The 16,090-nt window shown below is 51.5% G+C and overlaps 1 protein-coding gene across 1 annotated transcript in view; it reads left to right on the top strand.

The window, feature by feature from the left end:
* The window catches only part of LOC119166878 (beta-1,3-galactosyltransferase 1), a 30,782-nt gene that overhangs the window by 13,370 nt on the left and 1,322 nt on the right, over nucleotides 1-16,090 (top strand). The window contains exon 2 of the mRNA XM_037418262.2: nucleotides 10,700-11,415. Coding sequence (XP_037274159.1) covers nucleotides 10,779-11,415 — 637 coding nt within the window. The 5' untranslated portion in view covers nucleotides 10,700-10,778. The remainder of the gene's footprint in view (nucleotides 1-10,699; nucleotides 11,416-16,090) is intronic.

The raw sequence follows: 16,090 nt of genomic DNA, 5'->3' as shown, positions 1-16,090 counted from the left end.
CGATTACTCTATCAAGGAATGATGCAGCAAGACAACTTTACCTGCTGGCTCGAGATCTCACACGCACGTTCTGGTCGTCTACCAGCTTCCAAAGGTGTCAATTTTATGAACTGGATCCTTCGCTCAAGCTAAAGCTACCATCACAACTTTCCCGCTCCAATGCGACACTGTTATGCCGCCTTTGGCTGGGTGTTGCATTTACAAAGGTGTACTCCTTTCGCATTGGTATGGCAGACACTCCTACATGCGACTACTGTGGAGCTGAAGGGACCATCGAACACGTCCTGTGCAGCTGCGCTTGCTACGACACACAGCGATGCCAGCTACGGATGGTTTTGAATCGACTTGACCCCGGACCATTTTGTGTGCAGAAGATACTAGGACCTTGGGCATCTGCGTCAGTTGCGCAGAAAGCAACTAAAGCACTGCTACTTTACCTAAAGTCAACAAACCTGAGCGACCGTCTGTAGACTGTGTGTGCTCCCCGAGTGTGCTCGTGATTGTGTGTACCTTCTCATCTCTCTGCAACCTCTTTTCTCCCCTTTATCCCTTACCCAGTGCAGGGTAGCAAACCGGATGTGCGTCTGGTTAACCTCCCTGCCTTTCCTTGCATCTTTATATATATATCTCTCTTTCTCGAAAACCATGGGCGTGCGCAGTGTTCTTCTTGAAGGGACCCTCAAACTGTTTTGTCGGTTTCTTTACAAACACATTAGGCCGGTAGACCAAGTCCCAAGGGTAATTTAGAGACCGATTTGAGCTATCTGCATAAACTGTGTAATTTATTACAACGCTTTAAAGCTGCGAATCGCTCCATATCGCTGCGACCAGGCCAAACGCGTTTTCAACCGCCCGTGTACAGCAAGCGACACGCTCTGCCCCACTGACGTAATATTTTCCAGCTGATCTGATTGGCTGCGGAACGCGCAGCACAGACTGCCGGTATCGGCTCGGCGACGGGATTTATGGCCGATCCACGCGCTTCCCGCACAGCCGCAACGCACTCGCCGATACAAATAAGCCAATTGGCGACGCTCTGTCAGCCTCCGCAGCGTCGCCAATTGGCTTATTTGTTCCCTGCTTGCGTGCGGTAGGGGTCCCTGCAGGTGCGTTGCGGCTGTGCGGGAAGCGCGTGGAACGGCCTTCACGGTATCCTGTCTCACGCCACATCGTGACACAGGCGCCGTGAAGGCGGAGCTTAGCCCCGAGCGCTTGAAGGAAGGGTTGATGGTAGTTGTGGGTGAAAGGCAGAGCGGAGGAGGAGGATACTTTTCTAGTACTTGTAGCTCCGTTAATAACGTTTCGATTGAACTCTGGTGCCAATGATTTGCTCCAGTAGTGGTCTAATCAAAAACGGAATGTGAAAAAGCGGTTTCAGGGACCGTTTAAGGGAAGAGGGTGAGGGCGCGAAGGTTCGTCCCAGCGCTCGTACTCTCTATATATATTATGAAAAAGCAAGGCCCCCGATGTGGCGGGCGCGTGGCGTGTGCGCCCGGCATCTCGTGGGCCACGGTCAAAGTGTGGGGCTCACATTACCGCCACCCCTTCCCCAACCCCCGTGCGCACGCGTATAGGTCAAAAACTTAGAGGGTCCCTTACGTATTCGTCTGAGACGACTCTGAGGCTAAACGTTTTCTTCTCGCAGTCTATCTAAGACTCGCGCCTCTCTGAAAGTCTACCTGTGTCATCCCATCGTTGACCAAGCTACGCTGTCATGTGATGATGTCACTACGTGACGTCGATCATATAGTGAAGTCATGATGGCATCGCAAATTTTGTCGATCTGTATTTGCGGACTACACTCACGAAAGTCGATGGAGTGCATCTAAACGCAACGCCTGGTCTGGGTATTGCGGAAGACGACGGCCGATCTCACGACGACCGGGTCGATTTCGATCGCGCTGGAATTTCAGCGAAAGTGAAAACTTCGGCGCTGCCGCACGTGTAACCTGCGCGCAGCGAGAAACCATTGAGCAATATCGCACGCCGGTGGGGGGGGGGGGGGGGGAATCGCTCCGCTCTCGTTTCTCCCTCTACGCGTTTCGAGATACGTTTGTGAGACAGAGGAGAGGTTTGACATTCCCCGACCGACGGACAGACGTGACCAGAATGTAGCGCAGAATGTAGCCCGTGTGCATTTGCAGTATAGTCACTTGAAGTGGAGGAAGCTCGCTTCCACCAATAGTATCCAGTGTTTTCCACTCAGCACACTGATTACCGAGAAAGTTGTGGTGCACACGTGCGTGAGCTCCATGGGGTCAAGTTGGTCTAATCCAGGACTGGGTGTTTTTGCGTGAGTACGCAACGAAGTGTTGCAGCAACCATCACGATGGGGAATCGCATTCACTCTTTAAATCGCTGCCATATACTGATATTGGAAAAACTCTGTACAATAATAGCGAGCCGTTTATATTGACGTGCGCTTGATGGGTAGAGTATGATTGCGCCGCAGTCTTGTTGTATTGAACTTGTGGGACGTACTGCTTTAGGATCTTTAATTCGTCTGTGGTTAGTGTTCATTGAACGAAGAATATGATTTATTTAGAAGCTTGCAAAAGCTGTGATTTATATGTTGATTAATTGATTGATTGACGCTAACTTACATACCGAAGCTGCGTAATTGGTAATGAGAGACGACATTTGTTTAGAGTACTGTAGAAGTAAGGTTGCCCGAGTTAGTAAAGAATATTTTATTTTTCCAATTAGTTACCAGTTAGTTACCCTTCCAGTTTGTTACCCTTAATGACCGCTGTTCATTTAGGGTAACTAACGGGATTCTCAGAGATGACAAGCGGGTTAGGGGGAGACAGAAGTTTAGGTGGGCAGATGAGATTAAGAAGTTTGCAGGTATAAATTGGCAGGAGCAAGCACAGGACCGGGTTAACTGGCGGAACATGCGAGAGGTCTTTGTTCTGCCGCGGAAGTAGTCAGGCTGATGATGATGATGATGATGATTTTATTTTTCGGGAAGATTGCACTGAATCGGGCAAGGTTTGGCACGTACAGCTAAGCACTGTCCCTTCGCTGCACGTACTCTCCGGCGACCGGCACGTCTGAAGTTTCGAGATGCGCGGTTTCCTCCTCGGGAGTGTGTTCTTTCTTGGGACGCCCCACGGCAGACTCAGCACGGTCGGGTACAGCCAGACTTGGCCTGTAGAGCGGAGGTTGCGCGCGATGTCATCGTCGGTGGGCGTGGCTTAGCTACAGCGCATGCGCGGTTTGGCCAGGGGTTGCGGTGTGTGGTAGCGACGCTTGCTTTCACTTTCTATCTTAAGGACTGGCCACACGCACCCGTTTTAGCGCGTCAGTACAGTGTCTAGAATAGGCACTGTGGCGTCAGCGCATGGCTTCCGAGATTGCGGGCGCGCCGCGGGTTTCTCTGCCGCGCTCGCGATCTCGGAGGCCATGGTCAGCGCGCGGAACTTCGACGCGGCGCCGCGTGGGCGCGCAGCATCGCGTAGCCACGCACCCTGGCGCCGCGTCAGAAAGCTCCGCGCTGACGTGCCCCGACGGTTGCGTGTGGCCAGGCCTTTATGTTCTGCCATGAGACTCTATGCGCGGCGTCTCCATCGGTCGCGATTCCCGGTGGCCTCCGACGCAGAGGCCTTGTTGTGCTCGGCGGTTCGCTAGGCAAAGGCTTAACGAGTTTTTTAGTATTTTTTAAATTTAGAGCGAAATTTAAAGTGATGTAAGAAAACACTGCTGTAGCCAATGCGTCACATGTGTTGGTTGCAAAAAAAAAAGAATAAATAACAGCTTCTCAGTAAATGCGAAATATGGGAAAGCTGGTTTTGGGTACTGAACAGTACTCAACAGTCACACCCAATATGAATCGCAACATGCTGCACGAGGTCCATGTGGCGCCAACATTGCACGGTGATGCCAACATAGAAAACAATCAGTGACGTGAACGCGTTTTCGACTATTGGTATTTCCTTGCGAGTTTGCAGGTTTTACAGTGTAGCGCCCTTTAAACCGTGGTCACCGCGTTGCAAGTCATATACGATGAGCGTCACTGCACACTTCAGCGCGGTTGCACCGCTCCCTTACACCGCATGACGGTCGGGTTTCGAGGGTTACTGTATGCCCGTCACGTTACACACACACACACACAAGACGTGACGGTGGCGTCCCCTTTCTCCTGCAGCAGCCAACCGCAAATGTTCACGATTGGAAAGAGAGAGGGCGGCGGTTGCGTAACTTTCATCTCGCCCCGTCCGGGGAACCAGTTCTTTCGAATGTCAGACCCGAGAGGTCGTTTCGTGTGTGCTCGCGAACGTGCCCACATTAAGTGTAGGGCCTTCCCAGATTGGTGATGTCACCGGCGTTGCTTGTCTCGAGGCCTCGCGATACACACACGCGGACCTTTTCTCTTATCGTTTATTGGTCCCCGAGTCAGAAGAGAGAGTGCAGTATTCTATAAGTTTGCTTCGCGCACGTACACTGGGTCCGGTTCGGTAGGTTTTCTTTTTTTTTTTTTTTTTTGCGCTCGGCTTGGAAGAACGTCCTTCGTTTAGTTCGTAACCGTGTATTTAGCGCATACCTGTCCACGCTGTAATGTATCCTGCTACAGTGCTGAGGCCGAATGGACAACGCTTGTCTTTCGTAAGTGAGAGGAAAGGGCAATTTATAAGGGCTCGTTTTTGTTTCTTAGACGCTACGTTGATGAAAATAAACAATGAAGCTGGTCGGAAAAATCACTCATGAGTTTACTCACTCTGACCGAGATCAGGCCGTGAGGCTGAGTGAGTCCGGTTGGGAAAAACTTTTAGAGAGCTGAGGGAGTTGGGTTGATAAAAATATCGCTGAGCCTGTGTACGAGTGAGCCCTTAGCGCAAAATATATTTCGTGATTGAGTCCGATCCAGCTCGACCTTTCACTGCCTGCAAGGCCTGTTCACTCAGGTCGCCGAGTTTGTTCTCTTTACCTACAAAGCCTCTTCGCTCAGTTCGCCGCGTTTTTTTTTCTTTCCTTGCAAACAAGAGTCGTTCACTTTTGCGGTCAGACGGTGAGAGTGAACGACTTTTTCTTTCTTTTTTTTTTGGTGGGGGGGGGGGGTGATAGCCAGTGCTATCTTATAATTGCCCAGTCGCCTTCACTAACTACGTATCCGCACTCTGGATTGGCTTGAACTTTTTCTTTCATTCCTTTCAAAGGGGAGAATTCTGCAGGTGCTAGACTCTTGCAACGATAGAAGGCGAAAAAATCATTTCTAAATTCACGTAAGGCAAGCGACACGCAACGAGCAATGAGTGCATATGTCTTGCACTGAATCGACCCCTCGGACGCTTCATGCGAGCACCTTAAACCGACGTCCTACGTTGAGTAATTAATTATATAGTTGAATTTGACCAATTAAGCCACAGATCACATTAAGCCGCACAGTTTGACTGATTAAGCCGCATATAATCTGTTTCGCTCCACTCTTCTTCCGCACCGACTTTGCGTTCCAGGTCAGGTTCACATGAAACACAATTCTGTTTATTCGATTGTGTTTTACGATTATTACGATTGTGTTTATTCGATTTGTTTTGTCATTATCTATTTTCTGTCCTTTGGTATAGCTGCTCCGACTGCGGTGTGTCTTGGTCGCGGCGCTGACATTTGGCTGTCGCTGTCGTAAAGTTCCTAGGCCACTATCCCACGTATTCCATATGGCAGCGTGGCCCGGAAACTGCTGACCTCCCCCATCCTCTTGTTCGTGTGCTCAGGCCTAGTAGTTGCGAGAATCGGCGAGTGGCTTGTATGCTCGGCGCCGATCCTTCTTCCTATGGAGAGAAAGGGTGCGCAACATCGTGTAGCCGTAAAGCCCCTAGGGGCTTTACGGCTAGACGAAAGTTCTACGTGCTTTATGTAGCCGGAGAGTGCCTCGATGCCCGCTCGGGGGCGCGCGCATCGAGGCAGCGCTCATCCTCTCCCTTCATCGGAAGATGGCGCGGCGCCGAGTTTAAACGTCAGCGCTTGCTGGTGTCACACTGGCGGCGTTCAAACAAGCTGCCTGCTCGGCTTATGTGCATCGAACGTTGGACCAGCGTGACACCAACTGCGTGACAAGAACGCGATACACAAGACGACGACAGGGCGGTCCCTTAATCCGCAGTTATTACGTCACAACGATGTCACGATTTGTGATATGCAACGGCCATGTCTTTCAGCGGCCATATCTGTCCCGAGCAAAACTAAACGAGCAAAACAGGACGCCAACACAAGCGCACGCAAGCGTGCCACATGCAACAAACGCAACGCAGAATCGCGCACCACAGAGGAAGATCTCTCGTACCAAAATCTGTTACTACCCTTCGTGCCGAACATGCTTACAGGTCAATCCATATACAACACGCAGGCCGCTCGGGCGAGCTTCACGGCGCGGCCTCGACACTGAGCTTTCACGCGGTGGTGAAGCTGGCCGGGATGCAATTAATGAATGATGGCGCAGAAAAAGTAACGACCGAGCCTCGGGGCAACAACGCAGACCCTCATTGGCTGTTGCGGACAGCGTGCGGTTGTTGAGGCCGGGGGGAGAAGGGCGGCTTTTCTCCTCTTTTCGATTCGCTGGCGGGCTTCATCGGCCACCGCGCCGATAAACGGTCCAAGTCGGTCAAGGGTAGAGGAAGAGCGTGCGTGTGTTGTCGCTTTGCCTTTCGCATGGCACTGGGATTCCGGCCAGTAAGCGCGATAAAAAAAAAAGATGTAAAAAATGAAGACAATTATCCGAGTCTACCCACTAGGGAAGAACGCTCCTGCGTGTATATTTGTGTTGTGTCCGAGATTAGAAGTGTGCAGCGAAGGGAGTCTACGTGCGAGAGAAGATCGAATGTGAACGAGAGTATGCAAGGCGTAGCAGCGCAACAGGCTTTACAACGGCTTTATGTATACGCGCAGATCTTTCTTTTGGATCCGCCACTACCACGGACGGAAAACGTCGCTCAGTTCCCCCGGAGCAATGACACGCGGCGACGTTTGCTCTAAATATGCCCCTTTACTGCTTTTTATTGCAGCTATATTTTAGTCGGGTGTGAGTGCAACACCTCAGCGCTCTGTCCTCGCTTTCTCGCCTTTTGATTCCCTCTAAACTAGCGCCAAGTTACAGATGTCATTTGTGGAATTCCATCAACCAGCAGAGCTACAGCTGTGACAGGATGTAAGAGTGAACTTGTCGGTGGTGAAACATCGTGAAAACGTGTGGCGCCCGAAAAAGACGCGGACTACAAAAGACGCGGTGCCACAGTACACGTCTTCACGAGCTAGCTGTGTTTGGAGAGACCGGCGCGTATATGTCTCAACGAATAGTAAGTGCGTGCGCAAGCATATAATAACGACAAAGCTAAACAGCCTTTTGAAAGAAAGAAAAACTAAAATAAAGGAATGACGTGCTTCTCCCAATGGTTTGCCTTTGATTCTCCGTTTTACGGGAAGACGGGGGCGGGGGAGGGTGGGGTATAAAGTATATATAAAGTGGGAAGAAGTAAAATGTTCTTGGAATGCAAAGTTAGTCTTGTCGTCCTCTACCGCCGGTATCGACAAGTGCACTCGCAGCCAACCTTATGGATGACAGGGGAAGGGGGAAGGGGGGGGGGGGGGGGAGTCACTTTTTTTCTTGTGACGTCAATGCAAACAGCAGCCCAAGAATTTCCCAGCAATTCACGGCAAGTGCACCAGTATTAACGATATATGGTGATCTTGGCGTATATGCGGAGGGGAATCGTTGGGGTGGTGTTCGGATTTTACCTAAAAAATGTCCATGTTGCATGTGTATATATAGACGGACAAACATGCACAAAGACAGTTGACTCGCCTTTTTCTCCAAGAGAAAAAAGAAATGGTTGCGTCACTGTATTTCACGATAGGAAAAAGAGGTGACAGATAATATGCCTTAATGGCTTTATATCACACCGCGTCATCTGTTCACTCGAAACAGAGTAAAAAACAGTGCTCGAGTTCCCGTGTATCGTTTGCACAATTGTGTCTGTACCTTAATTTTTCGCGCTAACCTTCACCGGTTACTTAGCGTTGGGTCAACTGCAGATTGGCAGAGTTGATGGAATACACTGAAGGTCTTCAAAAACCCTTCGAAGGAAGCATCGATGTGCTCGTACAGATTCGCCGAAACGTTCCCACACATGTAACTTAGAAGTGTGGCAGCTTGGGCTAGTTGGTATGGCATGACGATAGTTAGAGCGCGAGTACAAAACGACGACACAGAGACGTGTCTTTCGTGTCCTTCTTGTCTCTGTGTCGTCGTTTTGTTCTCGCGCTATAACTATCGTCGTTCCCACACACGCGCGCATAATTGCTCGACACGTGCGAGGGTTGGCCCGATCGAGAGATGTGCCTTTCAAAGCCGCAACAGCGCCCCCCCTCTCTCTACCGCTCCTGGCGGCGCTTAGCGCGAACCGGTTCAGTGTTTTCATTTCCCGCCGGCATTGCTGCTGCTGCTGCTGCTGCTGCTGGCCGCGCATCCTTCTGCAGGCGCATCCGATGGTGGCGATACGGGTCGGCCACGACCTTGTGCCAAGACTACACAGCGACTGTGCCGCCGCGAGACGCAGTCTGTCGCCGGACAGAGCGACGGGCTTTGTAGACAAAAAAGAAAACAAAACTGACCGCTGCAGCGAGTCAGACAGGAGAATAGTGAGTAGCGAATCAGCCCGAGTGCTTGGTGTGTATGTGGCAGCAGCGCGAAAGGCGCGCGCACTGATTGGGCGCTAGCTTGCGGAGTGGAAAGTATTGGGGAAAGCTCGACATGGCGCGAAATTCGAATCTGCAGGGATTAATGGAGGGGGGAGTACAAGCCGCAAAGAAAACTTTTCTTTTACTGTTTAAAGCACTGCAAAAGGCGAAAGCACAAGGCGAAGAGGACCACAGATCAGGGCGCTGGACCGCAGGACTCCGGTGCATTGACTTGTGGTCCTCTTTGTCTTGTGCTTTCGTTTTTTTTTGTTTGTTTGTTTTTTGCGCTGCTTTAAACTTTTCACGTGAACCAACTCGCGCAGTGATGCATATTTTTCCTTTCGTTCGCTGCGTGACATGAGCGGCAAGATTAATCGTACTGTGTAAAAGGCCCCCAAACGTTAACGAAGGAGGAGAATATACGTTTTCGAAGAAAATGCCACACAGCAGAGTCTCCTCCTTGTGTCATGCGCTGTGAAACGTGCAAATAATGCAGCATCAACTAGCTTCAACGCTCAATCTTACTGCAGTACCACTCTATCATCGGCTTAGCCAGATAGAGTGGAGTGTTACATAAAGTACATACAAGCACACACGCAGCTAAACATCTAAAAAAGTCAGACCCCCCCCCCCCCCTTCCCCCAAGCATGATGTCATTGCTACGCCTCTGCAACGTGTACTACGTGTTAGACACACTATTAACGAGCCCTTGAAATTCCCCTCCTTACCTTAATATTACGCGCGGTACGATATCTCAGAGGGCAGTTTATCCAGTCGCGAGTATAAGCGAGGAAAGTGGTTGCTCGTCTTTCGACGCTTTTCTGTTCGCGCGCACTGCTTCATTTTCTTGTCGAAACAAGGCTAAACGCTCATGAGCGAGCTATGCGGATCTGGCCACGTAATGTGCAGAGCAGATAAACCGGCGGTCAATCACGGCAACAGAACAGCGTATCAAGTTGGGAGTATAGCAGCTCGTGCTGTGGGTTTTTCTTGACCGTACTGATAATGCAAAGGTTCCTCGCCCCGGAATTCAGCTTGCTCCCGTATTTTCACGCTTATTTCCTACGCGCACCCCGTTTACAATCTACCCTTTTCACGATGCCACAGCGGAATGCGCCCTTCCTTAGCGGGGACGTCGCAAAACGCCTCCTTGTCTCGAAGGCTTTCATTCTAGCAACACTGCGTATGCATACCAAAACTACACTGTACCAAAACGGCAGAGGGTAGTACATAGATATGTGGTGTTCAATGTCCCAAAACCACCATATGATTATGAGAGACGACGTAGTGGAGGACTCCGGAAACTTCGACCACCTGGGGTTTTTTTTATTGTGCACCCAAATCTGAGCACGCGGGCCTACAGCATTTTCGTCTCCGTCGAAAATGCAACCGCCGCAGCTGGGATTCGATCCCGCGACCTGCGGGTCTGCAGCCGAGTACCTCAGCCACTAGACCACCGCGGCGGGGCAGAGGGCAATACAGTAAAATGAAAAAGGCGAATTGCTAAAAAAAAAATAACATAAACGCGTGGAACCACGGGCCAATTGCTAACTACTGTGTTCATATCTCCATCAAAGCAATCAATCTGGCACAAATACCCGCACTAATAATGATATAATAATTGTTAACGTTTTAATAATAACTGTTAACAAAAAATGAAGTTACATGTTTCAGTTTCGCGACGAAACTTCAGCACACGCGTACGTCAGTGCGAAGTCACGATTTGCAGTTCACATAATTCTAATTGACCTCGCTGCCTTTCACTTTCTCACATCAATCAAAATTTCTGAGTATGTTATGCTATGACTTTGGGCCCCTTAGGACTTGATTTTAAACTATACATTAGACGATGTCAAAATCTATGACGGCAGCATCGCCGCCTGTATTTTCTTTTTGAACATTTTGTCGCTTAGCCAGCGTTTAGTGGTGCTTTCGGAATTGTAAAATTGTAATTTAACAATACGAGAACAGCTGTTTTACCCTTTGGTGTCCCGGCGGGTTGTTTGATCCGACGTCTCTGCTTTTGCAGCACCGAGTCGTCCCGGCCGATGCAGGCGGCGGCAGAGCCGAGATGCTGAAGATCGGCTGAGCAGAGGCCGCGCCTTTCGATGCCACTGAGCCGCTTCCGCTGGCCGAGGCTGGGCGCGGCCAAGGTCTGCGCCAGCGCTCTCGGCTCCCTGGCCCTGTTCCTGTTGCTGGTATCAAGACCGACGCCGGCCACCGTAAACCACCACCACCACCAGCCTCCCCTCGGCAAGGCCCCCACCAGCGATTTCTGGACGGGACCAGCCGGCTGGGTCGTGCTCCCAGACAACGTCACCGTCCACCGCGGAGTCGAGGCCAACCCTCACAACTACTCCTACCTGCTGGACAACCCGCAGGTCTGCGTCTCCGACGGGCCTCCGGTCCTGCTGGTCGTTCTCGTCGCGTCCAACGCCAGGAACGGCGCCGAACGCCGTCAGGCCATCAGGGACACGTGGGGCCAGAAGTCGCTGCAGAGGGCACTCAACTTTCGCGTCGTATTCCTGCTCGCCGACCCGGGAGACCCGGCGCTGGCGCAAGACTTGATGGCCGAGAACTACGCGTACGGCGACCTGGTGCAGGAGGACTTCGCCGAAACGTTCGACAACCTGGCGCTCAAGTCGGTCATGGGGATCAAGTGGTTCGTGACGCGATGCCCAGGCGCTGCGTTCGCGCTCAAGACGGACGATGACATTTTCGTGCACGTGCCCAACCTCCTGAGTGGTTCGTGCACAACTCTATCTTGTTTTGATGACAGATAAGAAGAACGCTTATGTTTTAAACGTGTTAGCATTGCGAGGTATACTCTGGCCAGCGCCTCCTCTATTTTGGTGGTAGTGGTTAGAAGAGAAGAAAGGCTCCTAATTTCTGCAGCCCGGTCGGGAGCACGGCGCTGTGCCTCCTCTATTTTATCAAGGACAGAGAGAGAGAGAGAGAGATTAATGAAAGAGGAAGAGACAAAAAGGACGCTATTTTCTGCCTCCCGTCGCGGGGGCACGGCTCAGCGCCTTTAGGGATCGGGGAAGGGGAAGTAAAGATGATAGGAAGAAGAGAGGAAGGAAAGAAAAAGTGAATGTCATGGCAAGAGAACGTCTTGTCAGTACAGTCAGTAGTGCGAGTGAAAAGAGTCCGTCTATAAGGCGGCGAGGTCCGCGCAAGCACAGAACTCGAGGAAGGCTCGAAGGGCTTTCGTCTTCGAGCGCGCGGGAAAAAGTATGTCTTCCATTGTTTCGGCAGGTAGTCCAAGCAGACGATAGCGGCTTACCAGTGCGCAACGCTCAGTGGTCAGGGCAGGAGCAAACAATATGCTGCAGCGTTTCGTCATCACCGCACCTTCGGCACGCTGGCGATGAAGAGCGACCCGCGGAATACATGCGTGCCGCAGGCCAGACGCTGCCAGTACGCAGGCGAAGCAACAACCGCCGCTCGCATCTGTCCAGGCCGGTCTCCGGAAGGGATGGTGGAGGTTTGCCGCTTGCCACCCGTGTGTCAGGGTGGGCCGTTGGTAAGAGCTTCCGCAGTCGCTGCCGTGAGTAATCCGACTGGGTTACCGCCTTAGTGACTGGCGTGTCGCAGTGGTGTGCTGCCTTAGCGGCGGCGTCAGCCTCCTCGTTGCCAGCTAATCCAACGTGCGAGGGAAGCCAGTGGAGGGACAGGCGCACACCACTCTCTTTGATGGCGGTCAGTTTTGCGTGCAGCAACGCCACAGTTATGCCTGCTTGGTCTGGTTGGAGCAGCGCTTGTAGGGCTGGTCGGGAGTCGCACAGAATCGCCACAGGCAACTGGGGTAACGTGGCAGCAAGGTGGTCGGCTGCCAAGTGAAGGCCGGCCAATTCAGCTGCAGTGGAGCTGGCGTGAAAGGGAAGTCGGCAGCGGATGGTTGTCCCAGTCGATGGTATGACGCAGGCAGCCGCGGCCGAATGGGGGCTGTCCCGAACGGACCCGTGCGTCGGTGGTTCAGTGGTAGAATATCAAGGACAGCCCGATCCAGCTGTTCACCACCCTTTCGTGCTCTCGCCCATCACCTATATAGCCTTGGCCTGTGCAATGCGGTCACGGGGAAGAGAGCCCTTCATATAGTGCCTCATGACGGGAATAATATAAAGTTATTTTTTGTAGAGTTGTGTACAGATCCGTGGGGCGGCGTCCTGCATTCCTCGTTATCGCAACGTTGGTGCTCACGATGACTCTGTAAGCGATACGGTGTTTTGAGATAGCGTGTCGCCGTTCGTGGCGCTATGCGGGTAACCAATGGGAACGCGTCACGATGACGCCGTTGCAAAAGTAGCGCTTCAGGTAGCGGCGGCACTGCTTCCGGCCACAAAGAAGGAGCGCGAAGGAACAAATCTGACAGACGTGTGATATTGGAGAGGGATACGCGTCTATCGCGTTTCTGTGGGAAAGCGCCCGGAAGCACGTGTGATGCAAGCGGCCCTACTGCTTCTGTGGCGTCGTATAACGACCACACTTTGAACTAAAACGGCTCCCGTTGAAGAGCGCGCTTGCACTGGCATTGAATGAAATAAAGGAGGCGTTGCTCTTGTAAAAGGTATACGGTGTATGGGTATCTCACAGATGAGACGCTTAGTGTAGTGCAAGCTTTTGCTACGAAGGTATTCCCGGTGGCTGGCGTCCGTATGGAGACAGAAAAGTACTGACAAAAAATAGAGAGCGCGCAGCGCACTCATGCGGCGGCGCTGCTGTAGTATGACGTCGAGCATTGTTAGAAACCGGGAAACTTGAAAAGCCGAGGCAGCGGAGAGCGTTTGTATCGGGCAAAAAAGAAAAACTATAAAGGTGGGTAGTCACTGAGAGCAGCAACGCGGACAACGACGGCGAAAGTGGGACCACGCAAAGGTGGAGAATGCGTCGAAAAAGCGCGAGTCCGAGGGAGAATGCCGCCGATTCAAGTCATTCAGGCCGCAAAGCAAATGGACAGGCGTCTACAGCAGAATACAGTTTCGCGGTGGCGTAGCCAGAAATTTTTTCGGTGGGAGGTAGGGGGGTTAAACTATACTTTCTGTATGTTCGCGAGCACGTTTGTATGCGTACGTGCATGTAAATATACGCAAGCATAATTGAAAAAATACGGGGTTTGACCTACCCTCCCCCAAGCCCTCCTGGCTATGCCCCGACAGCTTCGCTGGTAATCCGTTCCCATATAACTGTTGTGGCCCCAAGTTTTTCTTTTTTTTTTTTGACAGGCGTCATAATGTAAGCAGCGCCACGCCTGCACGAGCAACTCTCACAGTAACGGATCACAGAAAACTCAAGCATCCACATTAGCAACCGATGTAACACATTTTACTGCGATAGCAATTATATGGACAGTTTCGGCTGGTTTTTCCCGCCGCTGTCACTCTCGCATATGTATATAGACGGGCAACGCCTACTTTATTTCTTTCAATGCCAGTGCCAACGAGCGCCTCTCAACGGGAGCCGCCGGTCCACCTTAGTTCAGGGAGGGGACGCGCCGCTGCTCGCGTCACACGCGCGTCCCAGCGCTTTTCCCCGAAGATGCGACAGACGTGTTTCCCACTCCAATATCGTACGTCTGTCGGGTTTCTTCGTTCGTGCTGCTTCTTTGTGGCTCGAGACAATGCCGCCGCCGTGTCACAGAGCAGCGAACGCAGAAGCGTTGCAGTGACGATTCCCCATTGCTTGCTCGCATAGCGCCACGAACGGCGACATCTCAAAACACCGTATCTTTCAGAGCCAGCGTAGCTGCCGATATTGCGAACACGAAGAATGCAAGACGCCGCCCCACGGATCTTCGCACAACTGAACGAAACATCACTTCATGTGTTTTCCGTCATGAGGCACTGTATGAGACCCCCCCCCCCCCTCCCCCCCCGTGACCACAAAGCACACGCAAAGGCTATAGGCGATGGGAGACAGCAGGAAAGGGCAAGAGGAAAGGGAGGTGAACAGCTGAATCGGGCGCATCTGGCTGGCATTGATAAAACAGAGGAGGCGTTGATACTGGGAAGGATGCGCTAGCCTCCACTTTCTGTGGAGCGAACATCGCCTTACTGGCCGGGGTCGTCTGCGCGCGCGCTTATCTTGTAAGCGAACGAGGGGGGGAGAGAGAGGGAAATGGTTGCCGCGTCGCGGCAACGTTCAGCGCGCGCCACTTGCCCCCACAGCAAGCGGGAGCTTTTAGGGGCTGCGCTTCAACACGTAAAAACGGTGCCAGATGTGTACTTACCTGGAGCGGCCGTCCACATATATTTGCGCTCTACACATAACATCCACCAGCGGCGACACACGACATATTAGTACCAAGAACCCCGGGTGGTCTAAATTTTCGGAGTCCTCCACTATGGCGTTTCTCATAATCGTACGGTGGTTTCGGGTCGTTAAACCTCACATATCAGCCCTTTGTACCAGCGTGCGCTGCCCACGGGAGGCGCTTCTCACTAACGCCGTCACTACGCACGGGCCTTGTAGTTTCCTGTGGCTCGGGCCACGCCGCGGTGGTCTAGTGGCTAAGGTACTCGGCTGCTGACCCGCAGGATCAAATCCCGGCTGCGGCGGCTGCATTTCCGATAGAGGCGGAAATGTTGTAGGCCCGTGTGCTCAGATTTGGGTGCACGTTAAAGAACCCCAGGTGGTCAAAATTTCCGGAGTCCTCCACTACGGCGTCTCTCATAATCAAATGGTGGTTTTGGAACGTTAAACCCCACAAATCAATCAATCAATTGATGCGTCCAGCATTACGCAACAGCTTGAAATTGCCACATGCTAGCAAAGCAGGGTGTAATCTGGAAATTGTGCAATGATGAATCAACTGGTGTGGCTGTCAATTTACCTAGCTTGTCTGGGACACAAATGAGTTAATACTATAAAAAAAATAACGGATTGTACAAAAGGCACCTCACCGTGAAACAAATTCTGGCAAGCTGAAAAAATTTTAAAATGCGAAGAAACGAAATGCACCACCTTGCGAGTTACCGCACCAAATGAGTGACGTCATAGATTTAGACAGCGTACATTGCACAGTTGCCAGATATGAAGTAAACTGTTTCGAAGGGGCTATAAACTATCAAAAATTTAAACACATTTCCTCGAAACACAGGGCCGAAACGCAAAAAGAGCACATTAAAGTCTGCAACGTCACGCTAACACCTGTGCTTCGAGATTTTGGCTCAAAATTAAAAACAAAATGAACCATTTACCTTCATTGTACGTAAGATCCGACAGAGTCCGTAAGTGCTTAGCATTGAAGGACTCTAGTACTGGTATCTAATGTTGAGGCTTAAGCCCGTATTCACAAACCTTGGCGTTTCGTAAAGTTTCTGTGCTCTCTACGTGCATTAAAAGTGCGCAGAAATGGTAACAGGGTAAAATATAGCAACGAGATTTGTTCCTGTAGACTAGCCTACTTTGCTCAGCAAGC

Source organism: Rhipicephalus microplus, chromosome 6, assembly GCF_043290135.1.
Source record: "Rhipicephalus microplus isolate Deutch F79 chromosome 6, USDA_Rmic, whole genome shotgun sequence".
Classification (NCBI taxonomy): Eukaryota; Metazoa; Arthropoda; class Arachnida; order Ixodida; family Ixodidae; genus Rhipicephalus; species Rhipicephalus microplus.
Note: the sequence above shows the minus strand (reverse complement) of the source record. Positions and strands in the feature narration are given on the sequence as shown.